This window comes from Trifolium pratense, linkage group LG6 (genome assembly GCF_020283565.1).
Source record: "Trifolium pratense cultivar HEN17-A07 linkage group LG6, ARS_RC_1.1, whole genome shotgun sequence".
Taxonomy (NCBI): domain Eukaryota; kingdom Viridiplantae; phylum Streptophyta; class Magnoliopsida; order Fabales; family Fabaceae; genus Trifolium; species Trifolium pratense.
In genome coordinates, this window is record NC_060064.1 from 46,045,353 (window position 1) to 46,066,945 (window position 21,593).

The window sequence follows — 21,593 nt, forward strand, 5'->3', positions numbered from 1 at the left end:
TAATGCTTTTTTCACTTAAAAAGTAAAGTTTAAATATATTTAGTGTATATTGTCAAGAATACATGTATTTATTAATTGAACAAAGTACTGAATAATTTTTTAATTTTTAATTTTCTTAAGAAAATATTGCTTTTCAGGTATATACTACTTATGCTTTAACAGATATATTATTCATTTGACCTTTTTGCAAAAAAAAAATAAAATAAAATATTAAATAAATTTAATTCTAAGAAAATATAATTAAATTTAATTAATTCAGCCATTATTCAATTAATGATGAAACTCTTATTGCATTTAGTGAAATCACTAAATTAAAGAATAATTATGCTTTTGAGAGACTGTAATTTCCAAGACTTTAGAGGAGGATAATATAAATCATGAAAGCATTATTAAGACCTATAATAACAGGATATTTGGTGGTGGTGACATCATTAATATACTCTTGTATATCACATTAATATGAGTGGAGCATGGCAACTTTGATTGAGATAATATCACCACAATCAGCCAAAAAAAATATCACCAGAAACGTGGCAGAGTCTCCTTCCAAATAGGAACTTGTCAATCCATGAGTATACCATGAAACTACAAAGGTGGTACCTGTGAACCAACCCCCCACAACAAAATAGGCACAATAAACCGGACCAACACACAAAAACAAAACAAAACAAAACAAAACGATCCCTCCGTTACCAGTCATCCACAATATCAAAAAAATCATTTTGATCGGCAAATTTACCAAGAGCTAGAGTCATAGCGATCCTCCTATTCAACCATTTCCGAGCACCCCCTAGTATTTTCAGGGATGGAACCTTCCAGGCTTTTTTCATTTTATATATGATATGATTTCTCGTAGAAGAAGTAACAGACATACTCAACAGTTTTACATAAGCTTGTATATGCTCGCACAACATAAGAAGCAGCATCCATAACAAAATCACATGCAAATCAATAAACACATGCAATGCAAGAACTGAAGTTCTATCCACCAAAACGAAAATCAAAACCACAGTATCGAAGTATAATAAAATGAAATAAAAACCAACAAATAAGAACCATAAAAGTAATTGAAAGTAATTGCTTTACCAATTTCTCACATAGCAATTAAGAATTCTAAGATTTAGTATGTTGGCAATTCCTATGTTACATGATGTATCAATAGTCCAATGCTTTCCACTAAGATATAATAAACAATGAAACCAGTGTGCTTTACAAAAACACAATTCTGAAAATTTACAATCTGTTGGACGGTTGGCAGCCTCCCTGGAAAGTTCCAATCCAGTTAAAGGAAATTGCTCCCATTAAAAAGCAGCATACAGCATACCCTTTTTTTTTTCTGACACAGCATACAGCATACCTAAAACAACATTTATACCACATCAGTTGTGCAATTTGTGTTGTCATTAATGAACAGCTATAAAAGAGGTACCAAGATTTGCAAATCTACATGGTAGAATGCTGATATTTAGATAATAAAGGGTAGAATAGAATGTGTCACGATTGTACTCCAAAAATTGACACTATAAATAGAGCATAAGCCAAAAGTCACATGAATAAGCCAAAAAGTCATACTGGTGAAACCAGATCCCTCTTTCAGTCACCAACTAGACTAATTACAGTGGAGAAGTAAAACAGAAATGAAGAGTGATGGATACAATTATACAAAAAGGAAAGAAAATCACACTTCCAACTTAGTTTAAATGCAGATTCTCTTATGGATCAAAAAGTCATTTATCACTTATTCACTGCAAAAAAATTCATAAACCCTTTTTCCAACGAAAAATTCATAAAACCAACATATGGGAGAAGCAAAATCATAGAACATAGGATAGATATTGAATATTCTTAGAAACTAAAAGAGTGAAAACCCAGAGAAATTGAGTTCCTTTCTTGATAAGACACTGCTCTGAATTTTATCAAGTAGAGCTTGTTTTACAAACTATAACACATAAAGTTGAAGATACAAAACTAAATAACATTAATGGAAACAACTATATCATACAATATTAGTAATATTAATAGGAAATAACTGGCAGCTCAAGTCCTTGCAGAAGAATTTAGGCTCTGAAAATTTTTGAAAGGAAAAGAAAGCTGAAAGAACAAAGACACTTTAATCAATCCCCTTGTACTAGCCAGCTTTTAGGTTATAATACCCCAGACTCTCATTACCTTATATCTTTCTTACCTCCCCTTCACCCCCCCAAGCCATATCACCCCATTCACTTATTATGTTGATTTCCCATGTTTAATCTCCTCAAATTCAGCTTCCCCTAACCTAATTTCTCATTTGGCAGAACCCCTCTTGTCCCATTTCATTTTTGCAATTTCTTATGGAACTTACTTTCCCACCCGTCCTATAACTTGCCACTTTTTTGTATCTCTGCCTCTGTATAAGTTAGGGCTGAGCAGCAAATCCGGACCCGCCCGGAATCCGGAAAACCTGCATAGAAAAGTTTGCGAGCGGGTGGGTTCAATCGGGTTGTCAGCCCCTATGATGTTAATAGTGGCGCTATAGCATGGCGTCAGACCACCACTCCGATATGCTATAAGGCCGCTTTCCGCTATTTAGAGAAAGCGGAAATAGCGGCTGCTATTTGCAGGATAATAGCGTTGTGATAGCGGTGGCGTAGCAGTTCGGTAGCGCTATTTGGCTGCTTTTGCGTTTTGGATGGAAAAAATTGATAAAAACCCTTATTTTGCAAATAAATCATAAAGTGAGGGGTATTTTGGACTTTTCTGCACATCATAAAGTAACCCTCACATCACATCAGCCGATTACTTTTCTATTTGAGTTGTTTCTTTTTTCTTTTCTCACATACTTCACGCTCTTCTCCTTCAATGGACTCCTTCACCAAATCATTCTTCTCCTTCAACGATCTCCTCTTCACCATTTTAGATTAATGGCTTGTCATTATTTTGTTTACTTTTAGAACTTGTTTATGTTTTATTTTAATGGGATGTCATTTTGAGTACTTCTAGAACTTCATGGAATGTTATAGTCTTTATTTAGAACCTATTTTTATGGTAAATGACAATATTTAGTATAATTATTATGTAAGAAAGTCCTTTTAATTTTGTGTATTTTTCTATTTTTTAGTATTTATGTTGTTGGAATTTATGTTTAATTTGTACATGGCCGCTATACCGCTACAGCGCTACCCGCTATACTGCTATAGCATTTTTGAGGGTCGGCGCTACGCGCCGCTATCTGATATTAACAACATAGGTCAGCCCATCGGGTGGAAGATCCAGTTCCATGTGGTTTGAGATGGTCGAGATTGGATGTGGGAAATGTAATTTGTCACAAACCGCACCCGACCGAACTAGGACCGTTAGATTAAAAATGATGGGGATCATAAATAAAATGGATGCTTTAGATGTATTCTATTAAGGGGAACAAACTAAAAAGTCTTTGTCTCTCACTTTGTTTTTCTCTCTCTATGTTTGTATCCTTCCCTCTACACAAAGTAGAAAAACTATTCTCATTCTCTAATCTACTCTCTGCTCCCACATCTCAAGTTCTCAACCTCTCTCATGAACTGTTGTTGCTCTCTATCCTGATCTAAGCTAACACAACTTTTTTTTCTTTTTGAATGGCTAAGCTTCCACAACTATGTTTGTATTACACCAATCCCTCTCTTTGAGTCTTTGTGGCAGCATCACACACATCCCTCCCTTTTGCTTTATTGATCTATTTAGATCTAGCCAAGTTTCTTTAGATCTAGCCAAGTTTCTATCGTTTAGATCTGTCCAGGTTGCTAACTTTTTCTTTGTTTTCTCTTTTTTTTTAGTTAATTGTTTTCTCATTTTATATTGTTTATGATTTTTATTCTTATTTATTGTCTTTACTCTGTAATTTTTCACTTCTCCTGTTTTGTTATTTTGGATTTCCTCACCGTCTCAAACCGCCGGTCCAAACCGTCACCCGACTAATCCGATGTCACAGACGGTTGGTGATGGATCAAATATATTGCTTTTCGGTTTTGCTTAGGTATAAGTAGTGCTCTCATTTTTGTATCTCTCCCTTCTTGTTTTTGAAGCAATTTTGTATCTCTCCCTTACTCATTGCATTGATCTCCTAGTTAGTATAAGTATTAGAACTTATGAGGCCTATACTCAACCACAAAAGCTAGCTTGTGAGTTGAGGTTTGCACTACATTTATAAAGACTATCTATGCCATATCACTAGCCAATGTGGGACTTCTAACAATAAGCATGGCCTACAGGTCTATCACATGAAAAAGCTTAAAAGAAAAAGGCCTCCAATATGTATCTTGTTGGCAAAACTTCAGTTTTGGATAGAACAATTAGTTGAGAGTGAGATTTATTGATGGCCACTAAGATTATACAATAATAGAAAATATGCAACTTTAACAGTGCTGGGCTCAAAGGAGGTAAAGGAAATTAAGAGGGAGAAGAGGGGAGGGGGAAAAAATAAAACTAATTTACTATTATAACCTTGTAATAGTGAATATTATTAAATGCCCAGTTCTACAGAGCAGTAGCGAATGAAGGAGGGTAACAGAAAATGGAGAAGGGTGTCAGACAACAGTAGTGGTGGTGGAGGGTGCCAAGTGGTGGTGGCAACAATGAACATTATAGGTCGAGTGGTGGTGGTGGTTGAGGATACCAAGCAACAGCAGAGGCAATGGAAGGTGCCCAGTTGTAATGAACGGTGGAAGGTGCCTAGCAGCACAGGGGGTGAAGGGGTAAAGGTTGTCCAGAAACAGAGGTGATGGTTGTAGTTGAGGGTACCAAGCAACTTAAGCAATGTAAAATGTTCAATAGCATTGACAAAGGTGAGTGGTCCCTAGAACTTCGCAGTGGAATTGATGTCTGAGGTGAAGGGTAGTTTTGGATTTCTACATAAAATACATTTGAGTCGGTATACTTAATATTTCTAAATTCAATTCTCTCCTTTTCAAATCCTAGTATTAGAGGGTATCCAAAATTAAGGAAAAGACATTTTGTCCACCTCCACTCCCCTCCCCTTTGGCTTCTAATTCCCTTGAGCCAAATACAATGGTACTAGTATGTTTCAATCAGATGCTTATCACTCTAAAAGTCTATAACTTACATATCTACTCTCAATCATTACAATTTACAGTTGTATTTTACAAATTTGTGCTTACGAAGAAAATTATCCAGCATATGATTATATAAACTATGGCAGAAAGCACTCACATCTGATCCAGCAAATTTAATGAGACCTACAGCTCGCTGTAATTGCGCCATACAGCACGAAATTCTTCACGGAAGGTGTTTAGACGTGCTTTCAGGTTAGGTGTTCTAAAGCTTGCATGCAGGATGGTAGCTGAAAAAGCAAGAAAAATCAATTTAAAAACAAGAACAAAAATGTTAAACAATATTAAGATTAAAATTTCCCAATCTGCAATTACCAAGAAGACCAATAGCAAGCGCCCATAAAACAGTCAGGAGACCAGCCGAAACAAACCAAAGAAAGAAACTTGCTGCAAAATAAAGGGGTAAATGAGGCACTGATGTCAAAAAAAATGGAAATGTAGCAGGGATTGGGCAAACATCCAATATTATTAACATGGCGAAAAAAAATAACAGTTTCACAGACTATATTTACCAGAAGAAAAGACCAAGACAAACACCCAACGCGGCCGACCACAAATATAAATTGCTCTCTTGGCTGAAGGACGTCCACGAATAACAGGCCTGGAATTGAAATAATTACTAAAGATGCAGAAAAATCCAAAGATTCACATATATAATAACAACCAAACATGCTTACGTAAGCGGAGGTCTCATTTTGGCAGCTAAATGTGGTGAAAATTGTCTAACTGTTCTTGTCACCTTCTCACTAAAGGTACCCGCAAAGCTGCAAAAAAAACATACCCATTAGATTGATGTGGAATAAATATTGGAAAATTCAGCATTTTCATTATAATAAAAATGGGACAGTCACAAACTAAATGAAGAATTCATATTTCAAATCTTCTCATACTCATCATTCCCTAGATTTGGCAAAAAAAAAATTAGTAAAATATTTTGCAAATCATCCGTCCATACATAATTAAATAATAGCCCATGTCATCTAAGTATAACTTTTAGGAAGATTATTGTATTCAACAACTGTGTCATTAACCGTCGGAGTTCTTTTGACTTCTTTTTGGTAAACATGATAATATCACAGCCATGTATAAATGATTTTACATCGACACTTTTCCTCTCTAAATAAAAAACTAGTAGATTACTAGTAAGAGAACATAAATTATCGATATATCAAACTCACGAGAAAGGGTTTTGATATAGTTGAATCCAATAGACATATAATGTACATAATCTAAAATACTGTAGTCTAAGCTCTTCATTTTACATCATAAATACTTTTCCCATACTCCAGACTAAAACATATTTGTAAGTTTGTTTTTGCTCATCCCATTATTAAAAGACGGAAAACTTGTACTTCCTGTAAGAATCAAGGTAAAAATACTGTGTCGCCCCTTGTGGAAATAAAACAAGTTGTTACCCTATTACAAAAATTATGCATCAAAAAGCCGTGTCCACAGCTGGAATTAAAACTACCATGTGATTCATATCATTTTAGTTATTAGTTACATGACAGGTTTCATTGTGTGGGTCGGTCCTGCAGTTCAAGAAAAAGGCAAACAAATTGGGGAGCAACTTTACCCACCCTCACATTTCTGAAAAACCACACAGGATTCCGGAACACAAGTGACAAAAACTGTATTTGTCCGGAAGTACACATCCGGACACCACAAAAAATGTTATTGTTTCCAGATGTGTACATCCATCCAAAGTGATTTTGGGGAGGGAAAAGTTTCCCCCGATTCCCTAAAAATTGTAGTAAAAGTCAGCTTTGTTGCACAAGCACAGAAATCAGATTAACATCATGAAAACTGGCATCAAAATCCTAAAGTTCTAAACTGATACAAAATATGCACACTTATATTGCACAACATTACAACACCTTCAAACCTAATCAATATCAAAAGAAATAAGCTTCAGTAACATACTAACACTACTTACCTGTCATTAAGAAAAGCGATGCTGAGTGCCGTTAGAAGCGCGGCCACAATAGCAAGCGGCCTCCGAAGAAACCCCAATACTACAAAATTCAACATATAGGTGATAAGAAATCAAGGCAAAACACACATCACAACATATGAAAACAAAAATAAAATCTAAATAAATAATTAAATACTACATATCATGCTCACTTACTGAGAACAGAAACAATCAAAAGGAAGTAGTTCGTCCTGTAGCTGCAAATACAATCATAACCATCATTATTTCCAAACCCTAAAACTTCTTTACAGTGATAAATTAATAATTCAGAATACAATAACAAATAATTCCCCAATTACTACGCAATTAAAAATTAATCATGCAATCATCTATACAAAGTCAAATAAAAACAAATCCATTTTCCGATTAAACCGATACCTACAGTGACAAAAAATGGTAAAAAACTCAAAATAAGTTCAAAATCAAACAAAAATCAGTTCATGCAAGAAAAAACCTAAAAAAGATTAGGAAAATCGAAATTGAAATTGGGGAAGAAAATCGAAAACGAAAGAGAGTAGATGAAGGAGGAATCGGTACTAGTAGAGATTGCATTTGAGACGACTGTTCCATTTGGAAGAAGATCGTGGAACGGTGAATCGAGAGAAGAATTCAGCGAGAGGACGTGGCGGCGATGACCAATCAACTTCGCGGAGAGCATCGATCAGATCTTCGGCGGTTACGTTTCCCCAATCCATGTTTCTCTCTGTGTGTTTGATTTCAGAGAGAAACTTCGAATTTCGATGGTGTAGTGATTGAAAATGGAAGGAAAGAATATTAATTGAAAGGAGGCGCGTGAAAAGAGAAACGAAAGAAAATAAGAAAGGAAAGTGAAGAAGTGAAGAAAAGAGATGGAGAAAGTGTAATTGCGTTTTATTTCTGACTTTTATATATATATATAGGTGAGAAAAAATAAAAAAAATGTCTGAGCCCGGGTTCGAACCGGGGACCTCTAGTGTGTGAGACTAGCGTGATAACCGACTACACCACCCAGACAATTGGAGTTTGTTGAAAGAAATCTGGTTGTTTACTATATATATGAATACACCTCATATGACATTTTTTTATTACTAATTTCTTTAATTTACAACAAACTTAAAACCCTTATTTTGGGTTAACAAGGGTGGGAGACAGATTAATACCCCTGCCAACTAACTCCTACTACCTACGTAAAAAACAGTTTACAATGTTGCCATAATTAATCATTTTAGTGGTTGTATTTGTTGAAATTCGCCACTTACCAATACCTAATTAATATTATCTGTTGGTTTCTATTTCCTAAAAATATGGTATCTCTCTTTCATTTATCATGGGTGTATCTCTCTTTGAATTACCCTCTCCTACTTTCTAAGAACTATCGTCATTTAAGATTTTCTTCACTTCTTTCTTTCTCATCTTACTTTTTTTGTGCAAATCCTTTTATAATACTTATAATCCAGAAAATGAGAATGCGAGAATAAAACTTAAACTTACACAACTTTCGACCTCAAAAAACTTGTAGAGTGGAGAGAGAGAGAGAGAGAGAGAGAGAGAGAGAGATGACGGGAAGGGAGGAATGAGGTTTTGGGTGGAGTGAAGGAGAGGACGACAACAAAGATGATGGTGGCAATCGATATGAAAAGAACGGTGAGTGAAATTAAATAAAACGTAATGAGGTGTGTTAAATACTTTAAGAATTTTATTTTATTGTAAAGTTTTCTTAGTCACTATAAGATTCGAAAGATGTACAATATTCAATTCATTGTTCACATTAGAGAATTTGGTATGTGTAAATTTAATAGAGAAACTCTTAGAATTGAATATTTCACCTAACTCATCCTTACAAAACCGGCTTATAAGGTAAGGATTGTCACTTGCTTATAAACACTTGTCAAGGCTATCTCACAACTGACGTGAGACTTTTTAACATAAACAACTACAAACTCTAAAATTTATTTTAAATCGAATATTTCGATCAAATAAGCAAATTTGTACTCATTGATAAAATTGGTCTTAAAAATTTTCAAAATAGATAAAACATTCCCCAATTGTCTTCTTGAAAGATAACCATGCTTAATTGTAACGTTAAAGGGTAATGTATCATTTCATGTCACATTCCACATGTTCGAGAAATTTTTTAATTGATATTTTTCTTATGAGCAAATTTTAATTGAAAATTTTAATTATAAAAAAGACATTAAATTAAAATAAAAAATAAAAAATGTTGTAGCCCTAAACTCTTCATGTTTATACCTATTCATCATCTTCTTCCACTAAAAACTCACCATTTGTGTTATTGAACTCAATTCCTCCATCATAACCACCACACCATCACCACAACTGTATTCCCCTCCTTCAACCCCAAACACAAAACGTCAATTTTCTACCACCAACCTCACATACAACAACCAAATCAAAACCAAAATTGTTCATTTGCTAACTCATGAAAAATCCAATATGTTGCCAACATCTTACTTAATTTATTTTATTGAAAAAAAAAACAAACAGATTTATACCTATAAATAAGAAATTATGATTTTAGACAATTTAAGCATTAAAGTGAAAATAAAATACAAAAGAATTTACTATGAATTTTCTAGTGTTTTGTACATAATTTTTTTTTAGTACATTATAGGAATTTCTCTTGATAAAATTTTAATATGAACTAGTTTAAAGACTCGTGAGTCTATTGACTTTTATTCGATATATAAGTTTATCATTATATATTAAGGTAGAAAATTTATTTATCATTAAATATTTAAAGAAATGTTATATAGTAATTGTTCTGGTAAAGATTCTAAAAAACATAGGGGGTTTGTATTATTTAATAATGAAAATGAATACAAGTATGATTAGAGAAAAATGAATTGATTAGTCAAAATGAAGAAAAAAAAAATGTTCCTCTTTACAATAACCAAAAGGATCTATTTATAGGTCTCTCCTCTTGTTCTATTTATAGGCCAATTATGGAAGTGGGGCGGTTACTGTCTTCCACCCACGCAGTCATGGGATAGTGGGAGTAATACATTGCTCGTTTAGATGATCATGGGGATCATGAGTATATGTTGCCTTGCATGTGATGAGATCATGGAGCTCCTCATTCCTGCCATTTGTCTGATTTAAGTTCTTTTGGGTTGGATGTATTGGGCCTTTCACTATTGGGTCTAGCCAAATATCTCTTGGACCGTTGCCCAGTCCACAACCCCCAAGCACGAGGCTTCAGGAAGGCGAAGTGCTTTTGAATGAAGCAACTTGGCGATTACTATACCTCGGCGTTGTTTTGTACCGCCTATTTGTTGTTGACTCATACTCTTTGTTTGCTTGTCCTTTGTCCTTCTTTTTGCATTTTGTATTTCTTAGATAATTTGTACACCCTGTTGCGGCTCTTGGATGCTTTGATGTATGCCCTTTTAAGGCCTTTGAATTTTTTTGTTGCCTTTAGGGTATAATCAAGTACTTTTATTTAGTTTCTTGTTGTTTACGTTTTCTTATTGTTCATCTAATACTGTGTTGACGTAGTGTTGGATCATCAGATCAAATATCACAATCTCAACACCGTGATACTAGCGTGCCAGAATTGCAAATAGTAATCGAGTTACTTGCACTTTATGTTCGATATGTTGCTAACTCTGTGTTTTGTGTGTGTGCTGGACCTTTAGGGGTCCATGCTCTCAGGTCGTGTGTTCGAGTATTGATGAAGCCCCCCGCTCTGATTGTGACACGGGAAAAGGGGGCTCTATATATGTAGAGTCCTCTAGTCTTAATTATTTTGTATCATTAATAATACTTTATTTTATTCAAAGATTTTGTATAAATACATATTCTACTAATTAATGTTATTAGTAAGGTTTAGGAAATAATTTGTAATATAATATGTTAATCCGATATTATATCAATCATTTTGATTTAAGTCTTGAACCTTATTTATCCGCTGAGTAGTTTTTGAAAAAGAAATTCAAAATGCTAAAATAAGGCCAATATTGGGTTTGAGTGTTAAAACAAGCCAGTGTTGAACCATGTTGAAGTGATCAGAGTTGTGCCTAGGCGTGGCATAATGGTGAAGTAGCAATAAATGTCACAAGAAAGGGGGGGTTTGAATTGTGACCCTTTTTAAAAATCTTTTATGTGAGTTTAAAATAACTCAAGACAATATTTCTTTTAATTGGTTAGTTAACAATTAACAAAGAAATATAGTTAGCAACAATAAAATAAACAATATATAAATGAACAAAATAAATACTGAGTTAGTTGCTGAATAAGTAAATGTTTAAGGCCCAGAGCACTCTGGTATTACTCAGTTAGTTAGTTTAGTATGTTTTAAGGATTTTAGAGTCCAAGAGAAAAACACACAAAAGTTATCCTGGTTCACCCAACTTGGGCTAGTCCAGTCCTCACAGTCCTTGTGAGATTGTCCACTATAAATGCTCAGATCAGAACCTTCTGCTTCGCATCAAAAACTTGATCACAACTGGATCAATACAAACTGCTTTTCTTCACTCGAAAAGACTTTTACACAAATGCTTTTCTTCACTCGAAAAGACTTTCACACAAATGCTTTTCTTCACTCGAAAAGACTTTCACTCAAAATGCTTTTCTTCACTCGAAAAGACTTTCTCACAAACACTCAATCTAACATGAAAGAAAGACTTGAGAGGGTTACAATATTTGTGGGGAATATGGGTTAAATCAACTCAAGTGAGAGATTGATAATAGCAAGCTTTGTCTATTTGTTTTTCACAAATTTATGATATATCTTTGATGCTTTGCTTTGCTTTTGAAGAGTTTATTACTTGTTGATTTTTGCTTCAACTAAGTATATGATTTGATTCTTTTTGCAAACTCTTAATCTTCTCTTCATGTAGCTCCATTGTATTTATAGGCAAATAAGACCTTGGAGGAGCGTATGAGAGAGGGATTTGAATTTCAAATCCAACTTGACATGTCACAATGTTGTGCTGTCTTTTTGCTGTGAATAGTGCGTTATCGTTGCTTCAGTAACATTACCGTTATGGCAATCTGCACTACACTTTTAATCCAATGACAACCACTACATTTACGTGGCCCATATATGTCCATAAGAAGGAATCTTTCCTAATTTAGGGTTGGACAACTTGTATGCAAGTGGGAAAAAAATATCATGTAATTATTGTACTTTGTTTTGGTGACTCATTGTCCTTTGTTGTTTCCTTGTCCCCTCTATGTTCCCTTGAAGAGAATGAGGCAAGCTACAACTTGGCTTATGGTGTGACTCCACCTTGTTGGCCAATTTTCGTCCAAGCCATCATTGTATGATGTGGCTTTCATTTGAATTTCAAATCTTCTTCAATCATTGATGGAAGCTTCCTTTGTTTGTCCAAAGGGGCTTTTATTCACTTTAGTCCAAAAAGGCTTTATGGCCCATGATTCAATTTATGCCATGTTTGGCATATTCCTTACATAAGTGTTTCCTTAAAATACTACCACTTTTGATGAGGCAAAGGAATAATATCTTTGTGAAGCACTTCATCATTTATGCCAAGACTTTAAGATGCTTCTTTTGTTTCTACTTGTTGCTTATATGTTTTGCTTGTCCATTGGTTGCTCATCCATAACGTTACCGTTGACAGATGATATCATTATCGTTGAAACATTTCTCACAAAACACATTAGTAGATAACAAGATAATCATAATTAAAATTAATTAATATGTTTGTTATCTTTAAAACATCAAATAAGGATTTTGTCCTCAACAATCTCCCCCTTTTTGATGATGACAAACATTTAACTTAATTTTGATTTTGAGTTTTTTGATAAAAAGATTTTGATAATCTTTTGCATTTGATTTGTCAATAACTCCCCCTCAATTTAAGCATTCTATTTTCAATAGCAAATTGAGTTTAAACTTTGATTAATAATAATATGACAAATTTTAATAAGTCATTCTTTTACCAAAGTGAATGTTTATGGTTATGATGGTTTTGCTCAAAATTTGAATGAGTTTCATATCAGAGTTTTTAAGGATATTTTCAAAAACATTTTTATGTTTTGATTAGAGCATTACTTATCCTTTTGGTTGAATATCTTTTACCTGCCTTCAATGCAGAAACTTATCATGGATTAAAACTTAGCATGTTTCAGAGAATCAAACAATTTGAAATTTATCACATATTTCAACATGAATCCTGAAACTGTCTCTTGACAGAAAAAAAAGAGATCATGATAAAATTTTGAGATATCTCTCAACTGCATAATTTCTCAAAGCATAGCTTTGTTTTTTCCTGTGATCAAAATAATGATTCATAAACCTGCTGACATAATAACATAAGCATTCATTTCATTGCAGCAAAAGTTTTTCAAAATATCATTTCAAAATAAAACTTACAGATGCATGCTATCATAGCATAACATACTGGCGCATTAGTTCAACATATGAAAATGCATCACAAAACATAGTCTTTTAACATTACATAGCTTAAAGCAAAATAAGTTAAAAACAGAACAAAATAAAATGTGCGCGCTTTGTGTTGTGCCAGCATCTGCAGCCTCAGCTGTGTTCTTTTCTTTTCTCCCCCTTTGTCACATCAAAAAGTGAACTAAGGAGCAGGCCTTGATGGTGATGAGCCATCTGATGATGATGATGTGGAAGGTTGAGGCATAACATGAACAGGAATGGGATATGGATTGGCTGGAGGTGTTGGAAGATTGAACCTTGGACAGAAAACATTAGAAATCCAATCCCTCATGATGGAGTTTTCAAGAGTGATATAGGTTAGATGAGAATCAAGAAGTTGATTAGCTTGGAACAATTTTTTCACATCACTCCTAGTTTTGGAGGTGATTCTCTCAACTTTGGATCTTGGTAAATGTGGTGAAGGTCTAGGTGCAGCATTTGATGGTCCAGCATTGAAGTTTGATATGTTTGGGAGATTCAAAGTGGGTGAAAGAATGGAGATGTTTTGAGTGAAAATAGGATTCTGAGGTGGTGAAAAGTTAAAGAACTGACTGTTAAAGCTTTCATTGAACATAGGTGAAAGATTGAAGCTTGGTGGAGAAGTAAACAATGGAGCACTACTAGTGGATGAGGAGGTGAGATGGTTTAACACAGAGTCAGGGTCAGGTTGGTTCACAAATTGATTGACTGCTAAATTTGGAGCAATTTGAGGCTGTGGCTCGGGTTGAGGTGCAGCTGCAACTGGTGATTCATTTTGTGGATAGGCTAGAGGGATGTTCAAGTTTATCTCAGCTCTAGGGCCTAGCATTTGAGATGAGGATGGAGAAATAAAAGCCTCATTTTGAGGAATTTCTGTTTCAACAGAGTGTGGCGCAAAAGGTGGATTTGAAACAAGTTCATCTTCAACAAAAGGTTCATGCATTTGTTGAGATTGTGCAGTGTCATCATACTGCTCATTCCTTTTTCTCTTGGCTCTAGTGTCACTAGTGGAAAAAACACTTATTAAATCAGAGATTTTAAATCACAACCCATCCACTTGATTTAAAAGGTCCAAAACTAGAACACGGAAGGAAATTTTTTAAGAGAATGATAATTAAATCAGTTAACCTGATTTAAAAAAGAATTTTAAATTAAAAAAGAAATTAAAAAAGCTTTCCTTACTTCCTTCTCTTTTCACAAACCCTCCCTCTCTTATGCGACAACAAACCCTAAAGGTACTTTCTTCTTCCTTTCTCTCCCGACGACGACGACGAAGCACAGTCTCACCATATCTTTCCCAAGGATAGGTCACTTTCCATTTCGATTTTGGTTTATCTTCATTATTCAATGGATTCTCATTCTAATTTCCCCTTTTGTTTCGCTTCATTGTGCGCTCAGAGTTTTCAAGGGTCCTCTTCGCCGTTGCCGCCATCTTCGCATTCAGTCGTTGTAGCTTTCTCATCATCTTCATCTATCGACACTTCTTAACCTATAGGTATCTCTCTTTTTCTCAGTGTGTAGCTCCCAACTGTTTTTTATTTCAATTTTATGTGTTGATATTGTTTTCTAAGCTTCGATTTGTTTTCTCGTCTATTTTATAATCTAGTTTAGGTTTAGTTTCAATAAGCAGAGGCGTTTCTGTGCTGCAATTTAACTTGTTGGGAAAAGAAGATTTTTAAAAAAGAAAATAATAATAATACACTTAAAAAACTAAATTTGAAACCAAATTTCTTCAAGTCCTTTTCTTTCTTTCTTTGATTATTTACACAAATGAAAAGAACAAGGTTAATTCAGTTATAACCATCCCCTGTTACATTATATGATTTTCAATTCAGTGCAATGTTCAATTTACATTGCCAAATCAATTAAGAGTTGTTTGTGGGTGTCAATTTACATGTGCACTATATTATGAGAGTACTTTTTACTACTCTGCTTTATTGACTGCTAGGTGTGTTTTACAAGGTGTTAGAAGCTGCTAGAGTAGATTGAGTTAGAGTGTGTCCTGTATGTTTTACCACTGAGTATTTGGTTGTTTATTGTTTCAAGTTTAGAAGCATCCTCTACATTATTGTTGAGTTCCCTTTTGGAAGTTCACATTTCTATTTACTTAACTTGACTCAGTTTGGATTGCACCAAAATTCTGGTGTTGTCGCATTTACATGGCTATGTTAAGTACTTGCAGATTCAAGTAAATGCCCCTTTTAGGTCCTAATGTTGTTATTAATTCCAAATAGATGCTCTGTAAGTAGACTTTGTTATCATGGTAGACTTTGTTGTGCAATATTTTTCTTGGTAGACTTTGTTGTGCAATATTTTTCTTCCTCACGCAAGTTCTTTCCCTTATATTTTTAGGGAAATTTCCTCCGGATTCTATCTTCCTCATGACAACATCTACATTGATTCAACACAGTAAACAAACTTTGTATCTGTTAGAAGCCAGACAAGACAAGAACAAACAACCATATATCATACTCCACTCCTCAGGTGACGGTTCTATTTTCGCAATGTCTTTGTTTCTGCCGTACGTGTCATTGGTTTTTATGCAGGGACTGTTTTCTACTAGTTTTTCTATTTCTACTTATATGGTGTGTAGTGCTTCTGTTGCTATTTCGCCCTGTGGTATAACACTATGTGTCAATTCTGTTTTTGCTCTTCTAGTATAATAGCTTTTGGGTTGTTTTACTTATATTTAGAGCAAGTCAGACTTTGGTTCTTATTTTGTTTTGATTGTAGCTTTTTGCAATTATCTATGTACACCTTGTACTTGATCATTTGAGCAATTGATTACTTGATCATATGAGCAATTGATAGTTAAATTTAAGTGAAATTTAATTAAGGAATGGCTATTTATCTTCTTGTGTTTATGTGGGTTCTATCTAAAGTGTTAAGTGATTTTTTTGATCTTGCATGTAGGATGATGTTGGCGGTATGATTAAATTTAATGTTTGAAGAGATCAGGAACTATAGGCCTATAATGTTTGAAATTTCAGGATTTGATTAGTGGAAGAAATGGTTAGGAACCGCATGCCTTATATGAGTCTAAATAAGAAATGATGGATTTTACTTCAAAATATAATTGCTGATATAAGATAAAAAGTTTCTGTTTTCTTGACTTTGATCATGTGATTGATGTTTGCTTAAAATATATGTACCAAATATGTGTATTTGTTGGTTGATTAATGAATTATAAGGAAAAGGAATAATTTCTAAGGAAACAGACACTTGAAAGAGTCTAATGATATCTCAGTGTAACTAGTTTTGTAGCTACTGATATGCATATCTTATTTAACTTGTATATACTTGCTAATTTATGAAATATAGTATGCATGACTTGAATTGGTTACTTTTTATGTTGTGGATTAGTTGAACAAGGTCCCTTATCACATCTTGGTTTAAGTCTGCTACTTGTATTGATGATGAATTTGGTTGTTGAAAATATATGTCTAAGTGGGATTTGTTGGGTAGAAGCTTTTTCTGCAGTGATGGCGCTTTGATATCTGGAGTCGCCTTGAATATCATGTTCGGGAAGAATTGAACAAAACAGCTCCTCGGACAATGGTTGTCCTGCACAAAACACCTCCTCGGATAATATGTTTCTTTACTACTATCTAAGTTTCTATATTTACCATTTATTTAATATCTACTTCTTAGCTACTAATTGATTTCATTGCTTGATTATTGCCAAAAATAAGTAACACGATCTAACGATATCTTTAGGATGGCTCTGTTACAAATGACGAAGTCAGAAAAGCAATTCACGCGGTAGAGGTGAGGTTTCTTGTAAAATACCTCTATACTTTGGATCTCAAAACACTAAATAATGATCATTTTGATGAAACAGGAAAGTGTAGTCAATAGTTGGGATTTATGCACAAAATTTCCTTCGATCATGACACCGGAAGCACTATAAAGTAAATTTCATTCAAGAGGATATTGAGCTCTTATATTCATGTAAATTTCCAACATTAATACACTATATATGCATACATTTATGGTAGCCAAAACTACTCCAGCATTATCTAACTCTTATCTAACTATCTCTTAATTATATGTTTTGTATTTACATGAATTGTGTTTTATATTTTTATATATAGTTGAAACCAAGTGATTATTGTTAAGAGTTTCTGGTGTGTTATTTATAACAGGAGAAACAAGAGAGGGGAAAATTGTTTCAGGCTTGTAATAAATACCTACACCAACAAAACACTATGAGAAGTGCATAAGGGGCCAAAAAACATCATCAGGAGAGTACACATCAAAAGAAACACCCCTTGTTGCCGATAAAATTGTAAGTAAATGAATTGATTGTCATGTTAAAGTATGACTATTAAATATTGTCAAAGTATGCCTTATTAAGTATGACTATGATTTATATAGCAGTTGTCAAATTATGCCTTGTTTTCTTTATGAATGGTCTTGTGAACCTCAATTTTGTTTTGTTAGGTAGTGCTGGTTTTTTCGTGACTATTGGTTTGTTTCTCTGGCTGGGTTCGGACTTGCTCTTGGTGCTGAGTGCCTCACAGTTTATTTCTGTGTTTTTTGTAAGTCAGGACCTATTTTTTCATTTCTGTGCACTGGGTGTGGCTAGGCTCTTTGTTGGTTTTTTGGTGTATGGCTGTGTGCTTAAGCTATTTCTTGGTTTTTTGACAGTCGGGACCTGGTTTTGTGTTTCGGTGCACTGGGTGTGGCTGTGTGGTTAGGCTCTTTGTTTGTTTTTTGGAATATGGATGTGTGGCCAGGCTCTCATAGTCTCATGTAGATTGGTGATCCATGTCCTACATCTTTGTTGAAAACCAATCTTCCATGTTAACTAAGCCGATTAAACTAAAATTTTAACTAACGCGATGTTTGTTGATAATCAAATGGATATGAAGTGGATCATTAGCCAACTAATATTAATTGATATATTATTTCATGTAATTGGGTTTGAATTTGTGTGGATGTGTTGATTATTTCAATTGAGTATTATTGAAATTCCTGACAGCTTTGTGATATTGTTTGTTGTCATTTCTAGGCTTTATTTTCTCCAAGTTGTCAATTTTATTATGCTTCTACGTTGAGCTGAGTTTATCTTCTTTTTTTTTTTTTCCTTTTCAGAATTAAAAGGTCCGAGGACATCCCTATGGAAATATGGAGAGGATTGATTCAACCCAGCGATTTTAAGAATGGTCTCTCGAAACCAACTTATGAGTTAACTGTTAAAGGAGGAGACAAAGTTAAGCATACAAATAGAAGGAATCGAGGTTACAAGTATAAATTTGTAACTTTATGGTTTATAATTGATGATTCTAGGTATATGATATTAACTCTACTATTATGGAATGATTTTAGTATATATAAGTATAATTTATGCTATTAGGTGTATGATACTCTATTATTATAGTACGATGATTTTAGTGTATAAGTATAATTTTGTAACTTTATGTTATTAATGGATGATTTTGGATTTTTGGATTAAATAAATTTTGGTGTATGGTACTCGAGAAACAATAGTAAAAGAAAAAAATTAATAGCATTTAAATCGGGTGAGATATGAACAGATTTAAAATAACATTTTTTAAATCGGTTGAGCCGATTTAATTTTGGATTTTAAATCGGATCAAATAGATTTAAAAACTTCCAATGACTTTTTTAACATTTTTTAAATCGGGCAAACTGATTTAATAAACTCTTTGAAATCGGGCAACCCGATTTAATAAAATCTTTTAAATCGGTTCGAAACCCGATTTAAAAATGAAAAACTTACTAAATCGACGGAATTTAAATCGGTCCCGGAACCGATTTAAAAAGCCTCTCAGAACCGATTTAAAAAGTGTTTTTTGCACTAGTGTGTAAACTTTTACAGGAGCTTGGGAGATAGGTTCATTCTTGAAGTGTTTGAGGTTTTTTAAGGAAAACTTCTTGTGTTCAGTTTCAGCAATTTCCCCCTCAAAAGGTACTTTGAAATGATCAAAGATTTTGGTTAAAGCCATGCCATACGAGACACAGAATTTTTTGTTATTCCTATTAGCTATATCCATCATAAAATTGATCATTAGGAATGGAAGGTTTAGCTTTTTCCTTTCAAACAGGTGATGAATGACCATGAGTTCATTATCATCTAGCTCAGCATATTTTCCTTGTCTTGGCAAAACACTTCCTTGAGTTATGATATGAAAAACTTTGGATAAAAAGTTTAGGTCAGAGGTTTTGCGAGAGTCTTTTGGAGATTCTAAAGTGAAAATAGGGATTCTAACTTCTTCAAATGTGGTTTTAGCTAGGCTATACCAGTTTCTTCCATAAGACATAAATCCATCATTTGGGATTTTAAAGACATCAGCAATAACATCAGGGTTAAGTTCAAATTCTACTCCCTTAACAGTGGTTTTAATGGTGCAATTTTCACGATCACACTTAGCCTTAAAGTAAAAGGCTTGAACTAACCTAGGGTAATAGATTTCTTTAAGAGATAGAAAAGATGACCAACCTTGAAAGTCAGTGTAGGCTTTTATCTCAAGAGGATGTGATTGAAGAGCTTCAAAATTGAAAAACCGTCCTGGTGCTATTGGCTTGGTTCTCCATTTTTCTTGAAAAATCTTTTCTTCAGCTTCTGATGAGTACATTGGTGTTTCATCTTGAAACATAGCATTCACAGATTTTTCCTTTTTAGCTCTGTTTTTTGAAGTAGTCTCAACAACTTTCTCTTTTCCTTTCTTAGACTGTGATTGAAGAGGAATGGAAGAGTTTGACTTGGTTTCCTCACTTGAGGAAGGATTTGAGTAAGATTTTGAGGACGGAGGAACATCAGTTTCTTCCTTGTCACTTTCTTCTTCATCAGTTGATTCGATATCAATGTGGATTTTTTCAACATTGCTTTGAGTTTTCTGAGTTGCAAAGTTTTCCTTTAATCTTTGAGAGCGGCGAGGAGGTGCAGAGAAGGAAGGTTTCATCCTTTTCGATTTTGGTTTGAGATGTGGTGGTGTTTGAGTTGGATTTGGTGGTGGTTGACCATAATGAGGTGGGAAGAGTGTTCTTAGGGGTTTCAAGTTTAAAGGTAATGATGAAGATGGTGGTGGTGATGGGTTGCGGAACCGTGGTGGTGAATAGTTAAAAGGAGGGGCTCGCCTGGCAGTTTGTTTGGTTCTCATGGTTGTGATGTGAAGAAGATGAAGGAAGAAGAAGGAATAAGAAGGGTTTGCAGATGATGATGATGAGTACGGTGGGAGAGAAAGAAGAGTAAATGAAATGAGGAAAATGAAAGGTTGGAGTTTTTGGTTGGGATACCGAGAAAGAGAGAGTGAAGTGATTAGATGTGTAATCTTTGGAAAGATACACTTTTCTTAGATGTAATGATCATACTAGGGTAACTTAAATGAAAGGATTTAAATAAGAAAGGAAATTATTAATGGGTTGTCATTTTATTAAAGGATAATTTTTTAATTCACCTTAGATATTTCTAGATTACTAGCTTTTAATGGGATTTTGAATTATTTTTAATTTAACTTTTAACTCATTAAAACGATCTTCTACTAAGGGTTTAGTAAAGATATCAGCTAGTTGATTATTAGTGTCAACGAAAATTAATTCAATTTCCTTTTTATTAACATGATCCCTAATAAAATGATGTTTTATCTCAATATGCTTGGATCTTGAATGTTGAATGGGATTTTTTGACAAATTAATTGCACTAGTATTATCACAATAAATAGGTACATTTTCGTACCTTATTGAGAAATCCTCAAGCTGATTTTTAATCCAGAGAACTTGAGAGCAACAGCTTGCAGCTGACACATATTCAGCTTCAGTGGTAGATAATGCTATCGTGTTTTGTTTTCTGCATGACCAGCTTATGAGTGCTTTTCCAAGAAATTGGCATGCACCACTTGTACTTTTTCTTTCAATTTTGTCTCCAGCGTAGTCAGCGTCACAATAAGCTATTAAATCAAAAATAGAATCTTTGCTATACCAAAGACCAAGATTAGTAGTACCGATAAGATATCTGAAAATTCTTTTAACAGCAGTTAGGTGCGATTCTCTAGGAGAAGTTTGAAAACGTGCACATAATCCTACTGCAAAAACTATGTCTGGTCTACTTGCAGTTAAGTACAATAGAGATCCAATCATACCTCTATATTCCTTTTCAGGAACAATTTTTCCTTCCTCATCTTTA

General features: G+C 34.1%; 2 protein-coding genes, 1 long non-coding RNA gene and 1 other non-coding gene across 16 annotated transcripts; 1 reads left to right on the plus strand and 3 right to left on the minus strand.

The window, feature by feature from the left end:
* Positions 1-1,064: 1,064 nt before the first annotated feature.
* LOC123889713 (PRA1 family protein A1-like) lies at positions 1,065-7,920 on the minus strand. Its single transcript, XM_045939175.1, has 8 exons — positions 7,597-7,920; positions 7,216-7,256; positions 7,021-7,099; positions 5,762-5,848; positions 5,597-5,685; positions 5,400-5,471; positions 5,185-5,314; positions 1,065-1,357 (listed from the first exon to the last, which is right to left on the minus strand). Exons 1-7 carry the CDS (start codon positions 7,752-7,754, stop codon positions 5,211-5,213), a joined length of 630 nt encoding a protein of 209 aa, XP_045795131.1. The 5' UTR covers positions 7,755-7,920; the 3' UTR covers positions 1,065-1,357; positions 5,185-5,210.
* A 58-nt stretch (positions 7,921-7,978) lies between these two features.
* Positions 7,979-8,052, minus strand: TRNAV-CAC. The gene has a single exon. It is a non-coding gene; the product is annotated as a tRNA-Val (tRNA).
* Positions 8,053-14,544: 6,492 nt separating this feature from the next.
* LOC123890560 lies at positions 14,545-18,892 on the plus strand. Of its 13 annotated transcripts, none has more exons than XR_006802871.1 (8): positions 14,568-14,751; positions 14,843-14,939; positions 15,566-15,685; positions 15,797-17,212; positions 17,286-17,395; positions 17,590-17,732; positions 17,888-17,985; positions 18,542-18,892. It is a non-coding gene; the product is annotated as an uncharacterized LOC123890560 (long non-coding RNA). The 13 variants fall into 13 exon arrangements; XR_006802872.1 differs by having other exon boundaries at positions 14,569-14,751; positions 15,627-15,685; XR_006802870.1 differs by lacking the exon at positions 15,566-15,685 and having other exon boundaries at positions 14,570-14,751; positions 15,797-17,002; positions 17,162-17,212.
* A 257-nt stretch (positions 18,893-19,149) lies between these two features.
* On the minus strand, positions 19,150-20,571 carry LOC123892406. The gene has a single exon (XM_045942190.1). It carries the CDS (start codon positions 20,569-20,571, stop codon positions 19,150-19,152), a length of 1,422 nt encoding a protein of 473 aa, XP_045798146.1.
* Positions 20,572-21,593: the final 1,022 nt, after the last annotated feature.